The 23761-nt window shown below is 40.8% G+C and overlaps 2 protein-coding genes across 3 annotated transcripts; one reads left to right on the top strand and one right to left on the bottom strand.

Moving 5' to 3' along the window:
• The first annotated feature begins 2373 nt into the window (after window positions 1-2373).
• Window positions 2374-11407, top strand: LOC125014884 (ubiquitin-conjugating enzyme E2 Q2-like). Of its 2 annotated transcripts, none has more exons than XM_047596411.1 (13): window positions 2374-2643; window positions 5642-5746; window positions 5845-5967; window positions 6062-6118; window positions 6239-6388; window positions 6647-6731; window positions 6838-6898; window positions 6989-7079; window positions 7182-7240; window positions 8363-8411; window positions 8499-8594; window positions 8695-8761; window positions 8853-11407. In XM_047596411.1, exons 1-13 carry the CDS (start codon window positions 2485-2487, stop codon window positions 8882-8884), a joined length of 1134 nt encoding a protein of 377 aa, XP_047452367.1. In that variant the 5' UTR covers window positions 2374-2484; the 3' UTR covers window positions 8885-11407. The 2 variants fall into 2 exon arrangements, with proteins under 2 accessions (XP_047452367.1, XP_047452366.1); XM_047596410.1 differs by having other exon boundaries at window positions 6236-6388.
• Window positions 11408-13126: 1719 nt separating this feature from the next.
• Window positions 13127-22682, bottom strand: scamp5a (secretory carrier membrane protein 5a). The gene is made up of 7 exons (XM_047596177.1): window positions 22463-22682; window positions 21538-21618; window positions 21293-21412; window positions 20289-20445; window positions 20108-20209; window positions 17309-17426; window positions 13127-16275 (listed from the first exon to the last, which is right to left on the bottom strand). The coding sequence occupies exons 2-7, from the start codon at window positions 21542-21544 to the stop codon at window positions 16087-16089; spliced, it is 693 nt and encodes a 230-aa protein (XP_047452133.1). The 5' UTR covers window positions 21545-21618; window positions 22463-22682; the 3' UTR covers window positions 13127-16086.
• Window positions 22683-23761: the final 1079 nt, after the last annotated feature.

Raw genomic sequence — 23761 nt, 5'->3', positions numbered from 1 at the left:
GTTTCATTCTGTTTTGGACACACCTCCCAGTCCATCCTTCAAAGTTATACAGTTACATGCCAACTAGATAAGAGTCACGCTGTGTAACATATATACTGCACATGGAACTGCTGCTGCACTGCTATGTCAGTTGTGCCATCTAGTGTCAAGTTGGTGCTTAACTTTGAATGGCTTGTGTTTGTTTACCATGGAACAAATGTACTGACAACTACTCTATATAATTTTTTAAAACTGCAATAAATAATTAATGATTTCACAAAAAGCTCTAGCAAAAAAACATTGCCATCTACAGTCATGATAGATGGTAGAACAAAGCACTGTAGCCCTATAAATATATATATATTGATTAATTAGCAGGTATCATCTTAGTGACAATAAACTCATTACATGACAGTCTAACCTGATTTTCCTTTCTGGACTGTAAACACGTACGTACTCTACAGATTCCAATTCAGAAAACTTTATTTGTCTCCAGGGGGCAACTTAAGGCACATGGGAGCAGCGTGATGCTGTAAACAAGACACTTTTAAAAGAAACAAATTCACAATATATTCAAAAACTATGCTATAAATGTTTGAAACTTTTCAACCTGTCCACAAACCCTAAACATGGCTGCATGCTACTTGCATATCCACTGTACATGGGTGAAAAACATAGCATTGTATCAGTAAACAATGAATGGGTTGGGTCTTCAGCACAGGCAGGCAGGATTTTGTACAATGGCCCTGAGAGCTCAGCAACATGCAGCTTAAGAGAACACGGACGAAACACAAAAACTAAGGGAGGATATACCAGTCTGACAACATCTCATTTAAAAAGGAAATTTTCATGATGTTAGCAGCAGTTGTATGGTTTTGAAATCCACGTTAAAAGCTAAAAGATGGGCTTGGGTTGGAAGAAGTGGGTAATCGGTTCTTGAAACGGCCTTTTACAGAGTCATACTTAAGTAAACTTTTTGATCATGCATTGTTTTTACATGTCACATATTCAGGATTTAAAAACCCAGTAAATCTGGACAAATTTCACTAATTCAGGAGAGTATCTGGTCGCTAACACACCTTTGTCATGTCAGTTTCAAGTTGGCACCACCCACAGATGTTCTTGATAAAAACCGAAACTCCTTACCAATCATGTGGACAGATGAAACCACTGGGATGAGTGATGAAATGTTTTCTCTGAAACAAGTTTCCTTTGTTTTGGTTGTTTTTTTGTTATTTTTTTGTTATTTTTTTGTTATCCCATGGCTTCTATGACTGAGAACCTTCACAGACGTCAAGAAACTTTCAGCTGATATGGACAATTGCTCGTCAAATATCGCAATATTTGTACGGCTTTTATTAATAAACATATTATGATATTTTGCACTACATGCATCTGTGGCAATCTGAACTCTTTATCACTGTCTTTAGTATCAGTTCTAGAAATAACACTCATTCTGTATATATGACAACAATAATGATGTGCTCTACGGTTCAATTATTAGCACTTAGTAAGTACAGTTGTATTTACCAATAACAGCAAGGTCCCCGTCACTCACACCAATTAAACATATGTTTTCTACCATTTGTTAACCCAGATGCCATAGCAATTATTTGATTTAAACTTTTCAAGGAAAATACTGACCTAACAGACATGTTAGTTTCATAGAAATGAAACTGGAATGAAATTAAATGGAATTTTAATAACATTTTACGTGATATCAGAAATACTTTTTGGACTTTTTTAATGATACGCCATAACTTAAAGAATTCATTACGAATTATTTTGCGGACCCCCAAGCTATGGCTCAAGGACCCCCAAGGGTCCGGGGACCCCAGTGTGAGTACCGCTGGTATATATCAATAGCAGTGTTCTTTCACCAGTATAGTATAGTTAAAAGTTACATTTTTAGATTCTGTATTTCTTTTTGTATGCTGTACTTTCATATGCTGTAGACAAGTACGTAGTAGTAGTGCAGCAAGAGAAACAGCATTTCACACCCCTGTGTGTTTTTATTAAAATGCCGTGGAAGTGACAGTGAACACAACCTGAATCTTGTATTCACTGCAGCACCCATACACCACTTCATATTTGTTAGTGGCTTAGTACTTATGATTCACAACTTTACACTTTGTAGCCTCACAAGGCCTAGAGCATATTGTAGTTTTGGTTCTGGTGCAAACATTTGAAATGAATGAAACAAAAACCACCACCAACAACAACAACAAGCTCTTTGTGACACTGATTGGCTTATAAATAATATATATAGTATTTTATTATATTTCTCATTTGCGAGACAAAAATGAAAGTGGTGTGTTGTCATGTGTGCTCGGTGTCACTGACGGCGTTGAACGGCACATAAAGGTTATAAAGCTAAAGCCTCCAGCCCTTTGTTGTTGTTCTCACGCTAACATGCGAGATCCGTAAACCCGAGTCGACTGCGCGGCCGCATTCCGCCCCGACTTCCCCTCAGCCAGCGGCCTGGTGCTTTGAGATGAGCAGAAGATGTCGGTTTCGGGGCTGAAGGCCGAACTGAAGTTTTTGGAGTCAATTTTTGACCCAAACCACGAGCGATTTAGAATAATAGACTGGAAACCAGATGAACTCAGCTGCCAGTTCAACGTAACGGGGGAGAAGCTGCTGATCATCCACTGCAACATCACGGTGAGTCCGGGCCAGAAACCAGAGCCGTCCGAGAGGAGGAAGGAGCCGTGTTTACAAATGAGCTGCGAATAAAGTGTTCGCTCGTAATTTGACTGTCTGCTTAGCCACGAAGAGCAGAGTGAGCCCGTGTCTCTATAAAAGAAACCCCCACACACGTCCAGCGTTAAATGTACTTTTAAAAGTGGGAAAATAAAACGTCGAATAGTAACGACGCTGCAGTAGCTTCTGCTAGCTTGGCTTGTTAGCCAAAATAACTGCGTTACTATGTTCAGGACTACAGCTGTTAACTTTCTAACTATTAACACGTCTCCTAGTTTATTCTCGGCGTCATTTACACCTGCTTTTTAAATTATTATTTATATAAGTTTTTTTTTTTTTTGGCGTAAAGAGACGCCGCTGAAGCCTCGTCCTTTAACATTAATTAGGGGCGGTTTGGTGTAATGTTGTTCCAGTGTGTTTTCTGCCCTTTTCAGTAAATAGACGGACCCCTCTCAAGTTACTAGCATGTGTTTTAAGATGGTATTGGCTCCTTTATGTGGACACCGTCGAGAGAGACACAGACATATTCTACATATGAATGAGTCTACGCTGTTGTTTGCCATCCAGCTCATGAAGACGACACACGACGGCTTAGCCATTATATATATATATTTTTTTTAAGCCATTTCAACACCAGCACCTTGAAATCTTAAATTACACAAGATTTAAATTTGGGCCAATTACGCAGTTTTAACCGTCACTAAATGTGGGCGAAATGCGTTATATGCCGAGGCCGGCTCTGTCTCGTCATGGCACTTGTTTTTGTATGGTTCAGGTAGCACAGATGATGAACCCTCCTGACCACATCCTCCTCTCTCAGCAGCAGCAGCAACAGCAGCACGCACACACACACACCTACACACACACTGACACACACAATAATTTTTTGGGACACTTGACAGGCTTGGTAAAATGTTCTGTCAGCCATATCACACTGAGACCCACGCTGACTCTGTGTGAAGGAAGCCAGGCTACTCCGATGCACATTACAGTCCTTCTATGGGAATATAGCCACAACATTAAAACCACAGTGTTCTGCTGGGAAACTTTTGGACGTAGTATTGATGTGGATGTTACTTAGACATGTAGCACCCACCTAGACGAGACCAGGTACTCCCAAACCATAGCAATGACACTCCTGGGTGGTAGCAGGATGCTGCCTGATACACACAAAAAAATGGTTTAGGAACAATTCTTAAAAAAATTCACTAGATCCCAAACTGATCAAGTATCTTAGGACAATCTACAGAGGCCTCCCCTCAAACAATATAACCTAAAGGCCCCCCACTAACAACATCCTGTTGCCAGACACCACAGGACACCTTCAGAAGACCCATGTCCATTCTCTGATGAGCCGCCACAGTTTTCAAGATTCGGAAAACACTTTATTTATCCCCGAAGGGCAATTAGGAGGGTGAAGAGCAGTACATTAAAATAAGAGCAAGAGAATAGAAGAATAAAAATTCACAAAAAGTGGGCAAAAAAAGCATATTATGTACGATGGCGGGCCTGCTGCCGGTAACAGAAGAGAGAGACGAATAGTGGAAAATAATATAAAGGTCAATATGTTAAAAGTCTAAAACGGCCGATAAAGTATGACTCATAAATAAAGTGAGGCGGTGGATAAAATTAAAGTGACATTGCAGTTGAAGTGACATTGTAATATTGCACATGAGAAGATGTGATATTGCACTTGAGTGTAGCATGAGAAGACTTATGTCTTGGTGTCAAAAGGGAGACCTACACAGTATTAGGCAGGTGGTCATAATGTTATGCCTGATCGGTGTAAGAGGTGAGTGAGTAAAAGGTCCGACCCACAGACTGTGCATGAAGGGGGACGTAGCCAAGGGTCCTCCACTGGTTCGCACGTGGTTTTGAATAATTTTGCAGAGTTGCGCATTGAGTTTCGCCTAATCTTGTTACTACGACTTCTGCATTCATCCCACGATTAGCAAAAAGAGGAAATTCACTTCATGTGTGAAATTCACACACACGAAACAGTAACCTACCTTCTCACATGGAGATTTGGATCCATTTTGTCCAACAGCATTTCCTAAGTTTTGAAGTGCTGCAACATTATCCCATATATCCCGGTTTTATCCCACACATGCATCCATCAGTGAGTTTATCTGTCAGAAAGCCAAGACTCGCCTATTCATGCATTTAGTCTATTTTCGCTTAGCACACATAATAAACTGACTAATCACAGCAGCCGATGTGAAATATTGCGTCACAGCTTTATGGCAGAATAAAAAATGTCGTGGCTCACAATGACTTCAGATGATTATACAATTTTCTTGGTAACCAATTTCTCACTTGTAAAAACAGTTGTGTCAACATCCAAGTTGCAGTTGTGAGTGGGGAAACTCCCAACACTGTTTCCTATTTAGCTCTTCATAGTGTATAGCTGCTGAACTGTACACATGACAATATTTCTAACCTCTCAACACAGCTGATACGTTGTTGTACAGAATGTCTTTTTGTGAACTGTGATATGTATGTATGGAGTTGGCTTTCTTTGAACTGTAGCTCATTGTGATGCTGGATGCGGCTTCACCACTGCTGTAGGAAATGTGTGTTATTTTCCTTTCTGGATACGAATACATTATGTAACAATAGCTTACGTGAGAGGTTTAGCCTTTTATAACTGGGAAGTTTCAATGGTCCACAACTCTATTAAAAGCTCATTAGTCCAGAGCATTTAGCACTTAGCCGCTCCTCACTTGTGCTCAAGGTATAATCACTCTGCAGCAGAAGAAAAATAAGTTTAATCAGTGGATGTCTGGGGCCTTAGACGTTTGGGCTCTGTCTATGTAGGTTGGATTTCTATCTCTCAGAAATATCTCGGCTTTGTTAAACCAGTCGCATACTATATTAGATGTCACAATACAAACTGTTGATGGTAAAGCCATTAACATAAAAGCCTGACTGGCTAAATTTCCACGTGTTATTGTTGCAGGAATCCTATCCGTCAACTCCACCAATATGGTTTGTTGACTCTGATGATCCCAGCCTGGCTGAAGTGTTGGAGCGCCTAGAGGATGTGAGGAAAGGCAGCACATTGGTAAGTTTGCTGATTACGAGAATACGGCGACAACACAACCTACGACCCCAGTGCTAAGACACACAAACGTTAAACATTTCCCTTGATGCTTCTTAAAGCTTCTTCAGCAGTTGAAGCGCCTCATTTGTGATCTGTGCCGGCTTTACAACCTGCCACAACATCCAGATGTGGAGATGCTTGACCAGCCTCTGCCCGCTGGCCCGATTACCCAAGAACGCAAGGTAGGCGCAGGGAAACAAAAAAAAATATTGGTGCCATTTGGTTGGAATCAGAAAATCCCTGACAGTCAGTTGACGATGTTTTATCCCTTTGCAGCACGGGCCATCAGATGAGGTGACATCTGAAGAGGAAGAGGAAGAAGAAATGGGAGAGGTGCCTTTATATATACATATATATTACTGAAATCACAGTAGACTTATATTAGCAATTGTTTACTTGTCAAATTTTGTATACATCCTGTTTCTAAACATAATTAATACACTGTGGCAGCAGGACATTGACCTGGACCAAGACCTGGACCATTACGACATGAAAGAAGAGGAGCCAGTGGATGGAAAAAAGTCAGAAGATGACGGAATAGAAAAAGAAAACCTGGCCATCTTGGAGAAAATCCGTAAAAACCAGAGACAAGATCACTTGAATGTAAGTGCTCGTTCTGTACATGTTTTTCTCAGAGCGTGGTGATCGAGCAGAGATGTCGAAGAGGCGCTTTTTGCCGGACATTTTCATTTAGCCTGGCAGCCTCAGTGTTAGTCAGCACAAAAACATAGAAATCTCCTGGGAGGGATTGTTGCTTGAAACCTGAATAGACGTCAGACTTGAAACCTCTGGTATGCTTCCTGTTTGTCCAGGTGCCTTTCCATCTGTGTGAGTGATGCGCCTTTTTCATTTATATCGCAGGGTGCAGTGTCTGGCTCGGTGCAAGCCTCGGACCGCCTAATGAAGGAACTCAGGGAGATCTACAGGTCACAGAGTTACAAGACAGGTGACTACAGGCAAACCCTCCTCCAGAGTAATGACTTTTATTGTTCTAACAGCCCTTCAGCGGATCAGAGTAAATCATCTGTGTTGTTCTGTGACTCATTTCACAGGTATTTATTCAGTCGAACTAGTCAGCGACAGCCTCTATGAATGGCATGTCAAGTTAAGGACGTAAGTTCTCTCAGTTTTCTCAGTTTCAACTTTCCAGTTTTTGAAATATCGTTCGTTCTGCTCAATTTGACCTGTTCTTCTTTGTTCTAGGGTAGACCCTGATAGTCCGTTACATAGTGACTTGCAGGTCTTAAAAGAAAAGGAAGGAGTGGACTACATTCTGCTCAATTTCTCATATAAAGTGAGTTGTGTGCTGAAATTTGTCGCTTGTTTTTTTTAGTTGTAGGTATAGTTTTCTCATGACTCATGATTTTTATTTTTTCTTTCTTTCTCCATACGACAGGATAATTTTCCCTTTGACCCACCTTTCGTACGGGTTGTTTCACCTGTGCTCTCCGGAGGGTGAGTTGTCCCAAATTATTTTGTCTCCGTTTCAGGTGCACAAAGGTTTAAGATTGACTTTGTTGTTTGTTGGGAGAGATTTGCAACATGAACGTGTCCCTTCACGCAAAGTTAAATATAGATGCGTGACGTATCCGCTTCAGTCAGGATGGGTGGTTTAACATTTCACATCTTATGTTGTTCTTGCAGCTGTTGCAGATGTGTTGATGTCGGATCCTTCAGTGAATGACTGTGTGCTTTATATGTGCAGGACAAACATTAATATATACTATGTGTCTGCTGCACACCGGTAATTTGCAAACGGTGCCAAACTTTGTCCGAAAACAGTTCCTTTTTATTTTTAAGGCATAAATGCAAGTTGAACAGAATATGAATTTAAATAATATAAATACAACTAAGACTAAGAAATAACACAGTCACAATAAACTGTCCTGACTACCATAATAAAAACAGTGTCCTGGGCCCTCGCAGGCTGTCAAAGACAGTGCATTTCTTGACTTTTAAAAAATGCTATGCATCATCAGATGTTTAATCAAATTCGAGGCGTTACCTCCTCCTTCGAGCACTTGTTGCAGGTTATTGAGTCTGCAGCTTCAGAGGTGAAATGCAGCCAAACTTTTGGCTGTTTGGCCTTAGGCATTTTGATGGTTCACTTCCATCCACGCAGGCGAAAAACTTGACATGACGTCACGTGTAGTCGGCACAACAGTAGAGCTAAGGCGGCGCTAATTGGAAAGTCAGTGGCACCAAAATGAAGCATCAGGTCTGGTTACTACTGGAACCGAGTATCGGTACCCATCCCTGCTGCATAGTGACTTATGACTGGCTAAAAATTAGACTATCCAATGAAGCGGAGCAATATTTCAATTTTCTGTAGTTGTAGTTAACTTTGATACAGGTGTGATACAGCTTCCCAAATCACACAGAAGGACAACAAGGAGGCCTGAAGAAATTTGCCTTGAAATTCCTACCTGAACTTATTAAAATTACCAAATGTTTCTTTCTCTTTCTCTTTCTCTCCCATCAGGTAGATAGAGACATTTAAACATTTAAACACATTTGACACATCTGTCTGTCTGTAATAATGACACTCAGCCTTAATTCTGTCCTTTCTGATCTCAGTTATGTTCTTGGAGGAGGAGCCTTGTGCATGGAGCTTCTCACAAAACAGGTATTTGACGCGTCTTGTGACATCATTTTATTAATTTCCTTTTAACAGCCGAGGAGCCCAGTTTAATTTCCTTGTTTTTGCGTTTAGGGCTGGAGCAGTGCCTATTCCATAGAGTCTGTCATTATGCAGATAAATGCAACTCTGGTCAAAGGAAAAGCCAGGGTGCAGTTTGGAGCCAATAAGGTAACGGACTGAAAACGTGCTCAATACAACGAGTTCTGGTAGCAGTAGAAGGCATTTAGTTGTTTAAGTTAATTAACGGTAAGAGTCTTTTGTCTTTCAGAACCAATACAATCTTGCCAGAGCACAACAGTCGTACAAATCCCTGGTGCAGATTCATGAAAAGAACGGTGAGTAAATGTTTATGAGTGGTCGGGGCTCAGTAAACGCACAGAGGTAGGAGCTGACGAGACAAATGAGTTTGTGTTTCTGTTCTTCCAGGCTGGTACACACCACCTAAAGAGGACGGATAAGGAGCTACTACCACTATGCACTGAGAACATGTCTTTGGGTCATCTTGTTTTCTTTGGAATATCTTCCCTCTCTGACTTAACTGGGAATTTATCATCTTTCTTGCGGAAACCATCTCGTTGGCTCATTTGACAAGTATTCCCTTCACTCCGCTCCGGGAAAGACTTTACTCTCTGGTCTCACTCTGCTTCTCCACTCAGTGCGTTAGTGAGGAGGAGGAGCACGTGAGGGTATCACTTGTCCTGTTTTCTAAATATGCTCATTTGTCTTTTGGAAAAAAAAACAACAAAAAAAAACTTTTCTCCCTTTTAAAGGTCGGGGAAATGCTTTTTCTTTAGCTGCTTTGACAAAGTGGGCTTCACAGTCAGTAACCCCTCTTTTAAATGGGAATTTTAAAAGAAGCGGCACCTCATTGCACCTGTTTTTATCGACTGCAATTTTGTTTCTCTCTCTCTCTCTCTTTTTTTTTGTAAATTAACAGGTACATAAATGCAAATATGATTTTAGAAATACTATTTGGCATTTATTATTATTATTATTATTATTATTATTATTTTATTATTATTATTATTATTTCAGCATTTTAGACTATAAATGAGCAAAGTAAATGTTTTGGAAGCTTATCTTAAAACTGAGATCACCTACCGCTGGGTATCTTTTAGCTCTTACCTTTTAAAACGTGTGAAGGATTTTGGGCCAAGCCGAATCAAAAAAAATGCTGCAGTGTTGCTGAACTAAGATCAGCTGTTGTTGAACAAATTAACCGGCTGTTAATGAGAAAACAAGGCCAACGTATCTGAGGCATTTGTGGATATTGTTTTTCCTGTTAAGAGGACGCCCGAAGATGAGTGTTACGACATTTTGGAAGTTCTAACTGGCCTAAAGTTGCCGCTGAAGGGCTCTTTTTGCCTTATTTCTGTTAACGGCCCTGCCAGTGCTATTGGTCTCTCTGTTGACCGTAGCTCCAGAGGTTGACGGCCAGGTTTGACGCTGACAATGAAGCCCTTTGTGTGCAAAGTTAACAGCATGTTGTACAGGAGCCTCGTCTCAGCCGCTGTCACGAAAGACAGTCGGACGCAGCCTCTTTGCGAAGAGGAGCTGCCGAGGGACGGGGCTTTACCGAGGAAATAAATGAAGCTTGTCTGGATGTTTGAGCTTTCATCTTTCTGCCCGTTATCACAGCTAATTAATTTGTCACACGTTCCTAATATATGAATCGATTGTAGTGGTTTTCCCCCCTCGTCCCGTTACTTCACATCAGCCGAATTCTCCGTCATTTGTAGGGCTTCCTTCGCCGCCACTATATTATATCACAGACGTGTTTCCGTGTTGCATTTGGAGGAGGAGCATTTGTAGTGTGACAAAAAAAAAAAAACTGAACCCAGAGCACCTGTATGAAACTGTACAGTACACCTTTGACCATGCAATACACTGCGGTGCGCCACGAGCGCTGCGGCTCCCCACATTACAGGACACACACTGTATCTTATCGATCTGTTGGCTCTTTTGCAGTTTATTTGTTAACACTGTCTGCAAAAGTGTGTTTCAATGGCAACTCAGGTAACAAATAATACTAAATGAGGCGAAGGGGGGCGGACCCATACATGTACAGGTTGAGTTATGGGTGGTGACCTTCTGGGGTTAGTGAGCGCTCGGCGACGCTGATCTGATGATTAAGTTATCTTTACAATAACGGGTCACGTGTTTTTCAAGTAATTCAAGGAACAGAAGTAGGGAAACATTTACGAAACGTGTTGTTTTAATTGGCCCGTTAAAAAATATTTGCACAACCGGTAACGATGTGCCTGGAGAGGAGGTAGAACAGGCTGAATATTTTCAAATCAAGTGGGGGGAAAAAAAAATGTTTTGTCAGCACACTGCTCCTCATTCTGGTGTCACATGATGTGTCTGAGGAGGGAGGAGTCATCGAGTATCACTATCAGGAAGTGTCCTCTCCTCCGTCGGGCCTGTGTTTGTCCGGTGACACAGAAGCACCGTAAACCTTTTCCAAGTCTGAACTAAAAACCTCTGCTGCAGAGCCTTTATCCACCCGCGTCGATCCCCTTCTCCCCTCCGAAAAAAACGCCAAAACTGTGCTCATAGGAAATAAGACGAGATGATTCAGGTTTTGATGAACATGCCGTGGTGGTGGTGGTGCTTGTTGGACTTTTCACGCTTCTCTAACTGGACCGTGTATGGAAAAAAGATTCATTTATTTCAACTGTCTTGATTCGTTTTCTGGCGCCGGCGAGCAGGCGATTCCAGTCTGGCTCCGCCGGCTCGCTTTGGTTTTATTTCACATTTTACATTTGCAGAAATTTTGACCATGTACAGAAATTTGTAAACTTGCATCAAGTTTATGAATAAAGAATTTTAAGATTATCGCTGATTTTGCTGGTTTTCTTGTTCTCGATTGCAGAGTTGATTTATTTTCCGTTGATGCTACTTGATGTCTATGATGTTGTGATTTTACTCATTTTTAATTTTGTTGGTTTAGACGTCGCTGAATAAATATCTACCAGTAATTTTGCTTATGTCTGACCTGACTTCATATTCATTTCTATAATATTTTCCCCCTCATTTATTTCCTCATACCAGGGTTTCTGCAGAGTCTTAAATAGCCTGAGATCCCATTTTAAGGCCTTTAAAAAGTTTTAAATACAAGCATATTTTTCATTGTAGGTCTTAAATTACATTTATTCATATTTAGTCTTAAATCCTTACGACTATTTATCACCACTTTATTTTCATTATGAACCCCTCTGACCCTGGTCTATTATGTTTCTGTTTCTTATTAGTGGAGCCCACCCCAGGGATGAGTTGATAGTTGAAAGACAGTAAATTATTATTTTTAAAATAATTGCAGATTTTCCTTTTTTTTTTTGTTTTTTTTTTTGTTTTGTTTGTTTTGTTTTGTAAATTGAACCCATAATGGTCATAAAAAGTTTTACATTTCTTCTCAAATCTGCAGAACCTCTGCCATACTTTTCTTTTTTTCCTGTTTTATTTTACATTTCCTCAAAGCTCTTCTTCATCAAAGCACACGTCTATTCAAATGAGAGGGCTGTCATCTAATTGGATTAGCTTTGCGTCCATTATTACTATACTTGTTATTGACTTATGTATTTATTAAGTGATTCATTTATCCATCATTGATTCTGGCATCAGTGGCCCCCCCACACTCATCTGCTGTAAAAGACTGTGTACAGTGTATATATGTAAAGTCAGTAATGTATCTGTGTTTGACCTAAGGTCTCCAACTCCCGTCAGCATTCAATAAAACGTTTACCATGTGGATATAAATATAATACACAAAGTTTCCTGCAAATAACTGTGAAGTCAATGGAAAATGTGAATTTCCTTGGGAAATATACTAACAGAGACATAATGAGAATATATGGGAAGCACGGCACTTATAATGTTTTAGATGTACTGTACTTGCATCTGTACTTGCATGTTTTTCTCAAGTTTAGCTCAATCACATTAGACTCACATTAGACATTTGACTTCTATTGGTCTTTGAATTGTTCTTACCTCTAATAGTTGATGTGTTCAGGTAGTTATTAGAATCAGTTCAGTACAGTAACTGCCAATAAACAAGTTAAATGTCTATTTTTTTTTTTAGATAAAAATATATCGGAGAAGTGTCCGTCTTGAAGCACGAACTTAATAAGAAGAATCCTGAAACAAATTTTGTATTAGAATATTAAACTGTATCTTTTGAAATATTGAAACACTTTTTACTTTTTTAAACTAAATAAGAAGTAATTTCACAAAAAGAGGAGCTGTTTCGTATTAAATGTTATCTGCAAGTACAAACACTTTAACTGTATCTGCAGAGTCCAGAGGTACTTTCTCTGCCGTAAACTGAATGAAGTAACTGGATACATGAATCCCGTTACTGAGCCGAGACAAATTACAACACGCCACAGGTTCACTTTTGAGAAAAAATTCAAAACTTTGAAGTCTGATCTTGACACGGATCATCAAAAGGTCTAGAGAGATTCGTCTGATTAAAAACTCATCTGTATTCACCAAGAGCAGCTCTGTTGAGGGAATGTTTGAAATTTTGCCTCATCTCAAATATTTTATATACGAGGGTGGAAGGCATGGCATAGAAATGGCCTTCTCTCCAGCTTTGGGATTTTTGATGTTTACCTTGAAGCTTGGAAAATGATTAATGCAGGAGCAACTCGTCGTATCGAAAAACCTGTACGCCAACTCATAAAAAAAACAAAACAGGATGCAACAAGGACTATTTAATATCTATTAAGGATAAGACCAAATAATACAAAAGTAATACACAAAAATGTATTTTCCTCGTTCACGCCGCTCAAGGAGACACAGCCCCCTCAAACCTTTCATTCACCTAATTAGAGCATGTTCCTACTGAATGGGTTTATCCATGGCAAATATTTACCTCAAGTTTAATTTTATATATATATATATTTATATATATATATTCAAATCTACTTATATGATATAGTACATGATAATACATCATTTCAAACAACATACATTATGTGTGGGAACATGGAGGAAGATAAAGGGAAATGGCTTTCAGAAGCTTTGATACAGCGACATACTAAAAAGTAGTCAGACGCGCGGCATGTCCCCGCTACACAATAACTACACAGCTGTAATTCCCCACAATAAACTGTGCTGTATGTACATATGGCAGAAGGTTGAGAACGTACTACACACACTGAAAAGTAGCTTGTTTGTTCACCTTTTGTGCAAAACTTCACATTTAAGTCAGAGAAATGATCAGCTGTGCATTCACTAAACAGATGAGCGGGTGTATAGTACCGTCAAAAGGGTTATACTTTATAACTACTGTATGTGCATCTGCTGGTGAAAAATGGTCTGCAGCTGTAAAATCATACTAGTGGTTCCATCTCGAGAACAGGCCCTTTTTTTTTTAAATTATTTTTTTATTTCATAACACTTTTCGTTTCTTTTTTCGAGGCCTTCACCACAGGCCCCCACTTGTTTCAAATAACCATGTCATATGTTTGTTAGTATTGCTCCACTGTAAATTCAGTGCGAACCTGGTTTGCACTGACGTAAACAGGTAACCCAGTGCAAACGTCAACTCGAAACTCGCTCAAACTTGGCGATAAATAAAAACCCGAGGGCCATGGAAGGACACGACGCACATGTGCTTCATCCACACGTCATCCAAAATTACACCGAAAGAAATACGAAACTAAAAACAAAACGGCCTACTGAACACCACGTCATCACGATCAGACAAGACGACTCACTTTTTTGAAAATAACGAGCATTCAGATACGTATCTTCACATCGGTTTTCAAGTCTAATACTGTTACTGTAATAACCACCTACTGAATGTTGTATACAAGAGGCAAAGAAAAACCTTTTCACTGAATTCAACATGTCTCCGACTGAACACTCACCAGCCCTCGCCACGGCTCAAACACCCTCCTGTTACATTTACACTCCATACAGAAATAATAGGCTTGAATTTAATATTCTATTTTCTTTTTATACAAGTATCATATTACACCGACTCATGGAATAACACCGACAGCCACGAAAGGACACACTAAGGCCTGAAATCCAGATCTTCAGAAACAAGTAGTCATTGAATCATTTACATGAAGTTGGGAGAATTTTTGCCAAAAGGGGGAAAACATCCATCACTCATACAAATGCTAAGAGCACCTACAACAGTTATTACTATTAGTTACCCTACTGTTAGTGTTTTGGTTTTCTTTCATTTTTGTCCTGTACAATGTTGATTTTGGAATGTTTGTCCAATAAACTGCGATGCTTAAAATACGGCGTGTGCTTCCCTTCAAACGCGTGATTAAAAAAAAAAAAATGAATTCAACTGAAACCCGCCTGCTCAACACGTGACCAGTATGTAACGACAAAACCAAACGTCCCGGATGGTTAAAATGTCGGCGATAAGAGGAGACAGAAGGCCCAACACGATGACGCTCTGCGGGCTTCACGGATACAGTTTAGACGCAGCTATCACACCTTTCCTGAGAATGTAAAGAAAATATTGACTGACATCAAGAAAAGAAAAACAGATCACCAAAACTAAAACTATATATACTTTTTTTTTTAAATGCTCAATCTAAGCTACAGTTTGCTTAGTTTTTTCTCTTGAAAGTGACAAAGAAAAATACAGCAAATTCCCTCATTAATATTAATTAAATTGATTGAAAACCTTTTAAAATGTAGTCCTAATGTAGTCTCATTGGCATTATTGCGAAAAGTTAGATGAGAAAAATAACACTTTTGCCGTATCTGTCTGGTAGACTAAATATGAAGCTGTCACCAGCAGCCCATTAGCTTAGCTTAGCTTAGCAAAAAGACTAGACAAGGGTAAACAACTAGCTATTTGCCTCTGGCTCTGCCCAAAGGTTAACAAAACCTACTCTGGTTAGATGTAATGTTAAGTTATTTCGGTATCTTTGCGCAGTAGCAGGCTACCTGTGTTCACTGTTTCCTGTCGTTATGCTAAGCTAAGTTGCACATAGCGCGAGGTTGCATATATAATATCGATATGAGAAAGGTATTAAGTTCTCATGTAACCCTTGGCAAGAAAGCTAATATGGCTATTTCTTCAGATGTCAAACTGTTCTTTAAATGGAAACTCATCCTTAAAAGTTTTTTTGGTGTTTTGTGTTTAAGACTTGTTAGCTGAATAGCTATTCAAGTAAATTTATGGATGAGCGAACGTTTTAGCATTTGGTGACCTCCAAGGCTAAGATACATTATAGCTGTTCGGTACCTTAAAACACAACAGAAGTTGTTTTAAAATTAAGTGTGACAAAGGCAGAGAAGTCGCTCTGTGCAGATCACTTGTGAACCAATCTGAGTAAATCGATGAAGCCCGGGTGATTAGCTCTAGCTATATTGTGTGTCTCCGTCGGAAAGCAACATAACACGTTGACCAGCTTAAGTTGAGCGGCATAAAACAACGGGGGCAACAGTTTGTTTAATGACTGTTGTTTTAAACGTGAACTGACTAAAATTATAAAATCCCACATGTGTCATGTTCATTAAAAGTACACTTCCACCAAAAAGAAAGACTTTCCTCTACATAGTTCTGTTTGAATTCAGCTTGTACAGTGTTACAATAATGACGGGCACCTAATTCTGAATTGTGTTCTTAATTGATCCCTTTTTAGCTCTCCCACTCGGCAGCCCGGGCCCCTCGTCTGTCCTACATCGGGTCGTCGTAGTTGTAGGTGGGAGCCGCTGAGTACTGGTTCTGCTGCATGGCGCCCTGCGCAGCCCCCACGGCCGCCTGCTGAGCCGCCTGCTGGACATGTGGGTTCTTCCAGGCCCCCGAGGCCCACTCCTCCTGGGCTTTACCCAGGCTGCCTCCACTGCCACGGTAGAAGTTATGAACCTGGAAAACAGATATTTTACCGTCACTGCTACAAGTAATAATTACGACAAACTGAGAAGATAATTATCTTTTGCTCAAATATGCAAATATATCACACGTCGTTAGTATTTGTTTTTGGTGATGTCAAAAACCAAAAAGTTAAAGTTTATTTTTCTGCGGGAATAGCACGCTCTTCATCAGTGCTCCCCAGGTGGCATGGTGGTTTCGCACTGCTGACAATGTCATGTGTAATTTGATTAGTGCAGTCTCTGTGTGGGCAGCCTCAGCCAGTTGTCTGCTATCACCTCTCAGCCAAGCGTCTGCCTTTGCCGGGCTCCAGGATGTTAGCACTTCATACAGATGGAAGAGATGGAAAACATCTCTATGTTGACAATTTCACACAATGAATCAGCTGATTTTAAAAAGGAAGAAGTCATATTAACACAGACTCCCTTCTTATCAGTGCTAATATTACCAAGGTAAGTTATCCACTCTCTTAGGCTATGGTTACACTTGCACAAACAGCCCACTCAAAACAAAAAGTACCTCATGTGACCACCTCAACTAGAAAAAAAAACTGGCCTGATTAGAAGTAAATTTCCAAAAGAAATGAGATTGGTGATGTAAACCTTTTGATAATAGGAAAATACTAGAACCTAAAGACAATGTAGACGCCTGATCCAGTCATTTCTGTCTAAGTGTATTAAATACATTTGTTCTGTGCATGTCTACCTCACGTGACATGACGAGTCTCCAGGAGGGACAGAACAATGGAGGTAGCAAAAAATAAAAATAAAAATAAATAACCAGTAACTCTGACAAGTGTTTAAAAGATGGCAAATGTGCAGCGGCCTAAAAACTATGGATCCATTTCAGCCTGTTTTGAAAGAACTTGATGCTGTTGATGTTGATCCTATTTTACTGTTATCTGTTTTAAGTGGAACGTGTAGCTACGGCTGCTCCTCAAATCAGGTTTCAGTTACAGGGCTGTTACAAGAAACAGACAAGCCAAGGATAGAAAAGTGTGAAACATTAACAGAAACTCATAGGTCACCTTCGTGAGGGCGACGAAGGACAGAATAGCCACCGCAGTGAACATGATGGTGGGAATCAGCATGACCACAGCGGAGCCGATGTTGGTGCCGAAGAAGGTGATGGTAGCCAGCCAGCCACTGCGGAGAACAGCAGTTCAGTGCACACTTACAACAATGTATATGCTACAGTATATGCTTTCACTACAACATTAACCCCCATAGCATATTTAATCACAGCCTTAAAAGTTTTTTTTTTTTAACCATGAGCTACAGTGGGGGAAAAAAGTATTTGATCCCCTGCTGAATTTGTAAGTTTGCCCACTTCCATAGAAATGATCAGACTCTGGTTTTTATGGTTGTTTACTGGTTATGGGTATAGACAGAATATCAGTCGAAAATGCATAAAAAACACACAATCTAAAAGTTATAAATTGTTATGTATTTTATTAAGGGAAATAAGTATTTGATCCCCAACAATTCACTTAGAATTCAGGCTCCTACAGATTGGCTGGTGCGCATGTGGCACACAGTTGTGCTCAGTCAACTAATTACCAATACTCCTGATCTTAACTCGTCATGTATATAAAGCACACCTGCTCTAAGAATCAGTTTCTACATTCCAACTTCTACAGCACCATGGGCAAGACCAAAGAGCTGTCAAAAGATGTCAGGGACAAGATTGTAGACCTGCACAAGGCTGGTATAGGTTACAAAACCATCAGCAAAAGGCTTGGTGAGAAGGTGACAACTATTGGTGCCATTATTCGCAAGTGGAAGACCCATAAAAGGACCATCAACTGTCCTCGGTCTGGAGCTCCCCGCAAAATCTCGCCTCATGGAGTGAGGATGATGATGAGAAAGGTGAGGGAGCAGCCTAAAACAACACGGCAGGAGCTTGTTAATGATCTGGAAGCAGTTGGGACCTCCGTCACCAAGAAAACAGTTGGCAACACACTGCGCCATTATGGATTGAACTCTTGCAGTGCCCGCAAGGTCCCCCTGCTCAAGAAGGCACATGTACAGGCCCGCCTTAAGTTTGCCAGTGAACATCTAAATGACTCAGAGAAGGCTTGGGAGAAAGTGCTGTGGTCTGACGAAACCAAAGTTGAGCTATTTGGCATTAACTCGACCCGCCGTGTTTGGAGGATGAAAAAACGTGAGTATGACCCAAAGAACACCATACCCACGGTTAAGCATGGAGGTGGAAACATCATGTTTTGGGGCTATTTTTCAGCAAAGGGTACAGGGCAACTTCACCGCATTATGGGGCCAATGAATGCAGCCATGTACTGTAACATCTTGGACAAAAACCTTCTTTCCTCAGCAAGAACACTGAAGATGCCTCGTGGGTGGGTTTTCCAACATGACAATGACCCAAAACATACTGCCAGGACAACAAAGGAGTGGCTCAAGAAGAAGCATATTAAGGTCATGGAGTGGCCTGTTCAGTCTCCAGACCTTAACCCGATCGAAAACCTGTGGAGGGAGCTGAAGCTCCGAGTTTCCAAGAGGCAGCCAAGAAACTTGAAGGATTTAGAGACTGTCTGTAAAGATGAATGGGCCAAAATCCCTCCTGCGCTGTGTGCAAACCTGGTGACCAACTACAAGAAACGTCTCATCGCTGTGCTTGCCAACAAAGGTTTCTCTACAAAGTACTGACTTGTGTTGTGCTTGGGGATCAAATACTTATTTCCCTTAATAAAATACATAACAATTTATAACTTTTAGATTGTGTGTTTTTTATGCATTTTCGACTGATATTCTGTCTATACCCATAACCAGTAAACAACCATAAAAACCAGAGTCTGATCATTTCTATGGAAGTGGGCAAACTTACAAATTCAGCAGGGGATCAAATACTTATTTCACCCACTGTATATTAACTGATTGCTGACATTTCATCATAACATACATCTCTGCATATCACAAAATTGTTAGCAAACATTATCACATAGTTCATCACACTGCGTCAGCTTTTACCACTCTCGTTGCAGATAACAGCTGATAGATGTTTTCTGGTTGCTTTTCATAAAAGTAGTACGAATGAACCAAACTAGTGACGTTAAAAATTGTGTATTTCACATTAGAAAGCAATTAACTCCATAATGTTGACGTACTGATTACAGTGACTCATGTAAGCCAAACCCCATTTTGTTGTAAATTATGATTTTTCTACAGTTTAACAAGGTTTTATAGAGACTATATTGCACAGTACATGGAGGTGATGGAAACACAAAGTATGTATCAGTAGTTGAAAAACAAAACAAACAATTAATGCCCTAGTTTTGGTGCCGCATCACTTGCACCAGTTAGCCCTGTGTCTGCACCTATTCGGCTAAATGATGTTGAACTGGGATCGGTCGGACACGGAGCTCATCAACGGTGAGCGAGATCCCTCTGAATTGCTTAGAGGATAAATAAACGAGAAGGGAATCAGAACTACGAAGCCACTCCACTAATTTTCCATCTTATCCAAATGTATCAGGCATACTGTATATTCGGAGCAGCTACTGCAGCTACTGAAACCTTTTGGTCGGGGCACAGGAAGCGCAGCACGAGACCACAGTTTTGCATTTGTGGTCTCTGGCTCTTTAAAGTTAGTTTGGTGTGTGAGGGTCTTGAGACCATGCTCTTTACTTAAACAGGTAACAAGAAAACATTATATTTTGGAATAATGCCTTTCATCACTCCAGTGGATCATTAAAACTGATTTGGATCCTGTCACCTTAATAAACAATGTTTTTTTTTTCTTTTAATTTGTCACTGAAGTTGCACACCACACAAAACATATAACATTTAACATTTGATAAATCACCTACCACACTCCCCAGCCAGGAATGCCAACAGTCTGGATAATACTGATCACCACCTGGGCCATGAAGACGAAGAAGAAAGCCATGAAGTTGAAAGAGCTGTCCGTCCTGCACAGAGAGAATAATGTATGTCAGAAGTGACTCAAAACGTTGTGTGGTGGTGGTGGTGGTGGGGCATCATGCTTACTTGAAGGCTTTGTAGATGGGCCTGAACCAGCACACATAGGAACAGGGAGTGAAGAGGATGAGCCACAGGATGGCCATGCCAAAGTTGGTCGCCCCGCCGCCTCCACACATCCACGCCAGGCAGCCGATCAGATTAACAGCTAGTGTGGCACTATTCACTGTCGACGGCACAGAGGAGCAAGAACGGCACAATGAAAGACAAAAACCTCTACGCCGTGTATCCCGTTACTCATAACGCAGCAGGATCTCATCACAAATGGATTTCAGCAACTAGCGTATTTTCAGTTCTAAGCTTGAAGCTGGGAGAATGTGATATAATATGGACTGGAACTACACACACAGCACACAGCTTCTACTCTACCAGTACTAAAGATTACGTGAAAACTACTTTTCACCAGACTTACTTTCTTGTATTCAAATGGAAGAACCTATGATAATGAAAAGATATCGTGATGCTCATGTGAGTAAAACATGTTAACGCATTACTAATACCTACTTTTGCAACTTGGCATGTAGGGAACGATCATTTCCATGACAGATTACTTCTTGACTGTAAGATTGTGACTGATTATTGAGTTGATGCACAGTCTAAAGAAGTGCAACAAATTAAAAGGAAAGAGGATCACTGTGTCCTCCAGTGTCTTGAATTACCAGACCGAAATGTAGCAAATATTTAGCATTTAGCTTGAGAGCTTCCAAAATAATTGCCTGTATTCTGAAATTGGCTTCAGATTTGTGAACTTTTCATTAGTCAAAACATAAAGCAAATCATCCTTGCTTATTTCGTTGTCTGCAATCTTTCAAACGTCAAAATGCACAACAACATGGAAAAAGCATTCATCGAGCTCTGTGTCATGCTGGTCATGCTGGTCGGTCTGGTCTCCCAGCTGTAGTGGATTGTCTGCGGTGTCTGGGTCTCATAATATTTTGGGAAAAACAGAGTGACACAGCTCGAGGGGGACTGGATCAGTGAACAGCTGACACATGCTCAATGCCTAAACTCACAGATCCATAAGTAGTAGAGCCTCTTGCACATGGTGCGATGTTGGTCTGGGATCTCGTTGAAGTCTTGGTAAAAGCACGGCTTGAGGGGGATGAATCGAGGCAGGGGTGGAAAGTTGTTTTCTAGGATGCAAACACAGCATTCAATGCCACGCGCCAGACTCATTAATAAATCAAGTCATAACTGCTGCACAAGGGAGTCAGATATTTAACAGACAGGGCTGGCTGAAAAGGAAAGTTGAACTCACCCGCCATGATTATCGCCTAGTATTGTCCTCCACTTGCAGACGGGAACAAGAACTTGAGCCTCAGCTGCCTTGATAACCAAACTGCGAAAAAAAAAGAGAGATGTGTTATTAAGAGACACGTCCCGTACATTTAACACTGCACTCCTTAGAAGGACGAGCCACAGCCCTCCACAGGCCTCGCTGCTCCGGACCTGCACACAAAGATAACAGACTTCCCACCCTGATAGGATATTTAAAGAGATGTCCTCCAGGCTTTCAGCGCGTCCGCTCATCATTTAGCAACATTCATTAGGTCTGTGGTGGAGATCGTGTTTTCTGGGCCTCCTCATATCATAGCCGTGTAATGCGCGCCGTGGGAAACGGTGTGGCCTTGTCGCCATCTCCCCCCAAAAAAATGTATATGGAGAACAATGGGCATGTCAAAGACCCACAGAGTTTATAGATTTCATTATATATACTCCAACTACTCCTTATTCTTACCAATAGGCAATAATGAACCACCTTTCATATTATATGAAAGCGCTTGTGGAGCACATTAGCGGTGCCTGTCATGGTGGATGTATGGTGGGAGTATGAAGGGCATATTTGTGGTTTAAATAAATCGACACAATAAATCCTGTTTGATCGCGGTTGATTTAATGCGTTGCGTCCCCATGTCTGTCTCAAATGTGCATTTCTGGCTTCAGACGCCAGTGATGCTGCGCTAGGACACAGTGCATCGTGATCTCGAGCGATGGAGAGGAGGCGTCCTTCAGCCTGTGCGACACGGTGCACCGGGGCTTCCTCTCCGAGCGCAAACTCCACACAATTTAACAGACGTGCGGTATTTCTGAAGCAACAACGCTATATATTCATACGTGCATTTCTGTCTTAGCGGGAGTGTGAGTTAATGAATGACCGGGCTTTGGTCAATAAAACGCCTTACCTCCGGTTTAGTCCCGAGAAAATCGCTAGAATCCGTCGGTTCGTTTAAATGGCATCCTATGGTTTAATCTGCACTGAGACACGCCGCTGGATGGAGGCAGATGAGCTTCACACAAATATGTGGTGTTATTCCTCAAATGATGGGTTTGAGAGTAAGAGGCGGTCATGTGACGTCAGGCTCTTCTTTACGCACATAAGCCTCCTCCCTCTGGCAGCAGCAAGCAGGGAAAAGGAAAGAGGGAAAAAACGGGATTTGTTATTTGTTGCTGGCCGCAGTTAGCCAATCAAAGAGCAGGAAGTATGTCCGCTAAGCCCCGCCCCCTTCTTCGATGCTGTCCACAGTGCTGAAGATCACGAGACACGTCACGCACCCTGACCTGATTGGCTGCGTATTAACAGGCTGCCTAATTATAGGTGTTTGAGCCTCTAACCAAATAGTATAAATGTCAGTGAGTTCGTGTTTTAAGGGATCGAATAAAAACAATTAAAAGAAAATACAGGATACTTTTTTAGAAAACGCAAATTCAAATACACTCACTAAATTTCAGCGTGTAGACTTGTTAAAGCAATATTTTAAAAATGACAGGTAGAGAAAGGGGATTGCAAGTCATCTCAGTGACAGGCGAAGGCAATAACATTAATAATCTTATCTTTTCTTTTTTTTTAATACAGTGTTCTGCTGAGACATCTGGTCCTGGTATTCATGCAGATGTTATTCAGAGACGTACACCTGTACACGTACATAAACATTGATCCTGACCAGACACCCCCACCCCATAGCAACGATGCTCCCATATGGTAGCTGCTATCCCCAACAGGATAATGCTGCCTTCCACAACATAAAGAATAGTCCAAGCTGTTGACTTCAAACCCACCATATCTTAAACTGATCAAGTATCTGTGTACACAAAGGCTCCCACGAACAACATCCAATCACCACCGGAAACCCTCAAAAGGCCCGTGTCCATGTTCCCAGTGCATCAGTACTTTGAGGGGGGCAAAAGGGATAACTAAATAATATTAGGCAGATGGCTTTAGTGATGTGGCTTTAGTGTAAGTTGAATGTCTGGAATGAAAACTGGCAAGTGGATATTTTAGTTTAAGAAAGGTAGTATTTAAATATATGTGTTAAACTAATACAGTGTAAATACGGTAGTTAATGCAAACACATGATTCAGCCAGAGGAACTTAGCTTTATGGCATATATATATATATATATATATATAAAATAACAGTAAGCTACAGGCAGCAGAGTTGCCAGTGAATTAGTTTTTAATTTGGTGTAAAACTATTTTACGGA

The sequence above is a fragment of the Mugil cephalus genome, chromosome 10, assembly GCF_022458985.1.
Source record: "Mugil cephalus isolate CIBA_MC_2020 chromosome 10, CIBA_Mcephalus_1.1, whole genome shotgun sequence".
In the NCBI taxonomy this organism is placed as follows: domain Eukaryota; kingdom Metazoa; phylum Chordata; class Actinopteri; order Mugiliformes; family Mugilidae; genus Mugil; species Mugil cephalus.
This window is presented reverse-complemented; position numbering and strand designations above follow the sequence as displayed.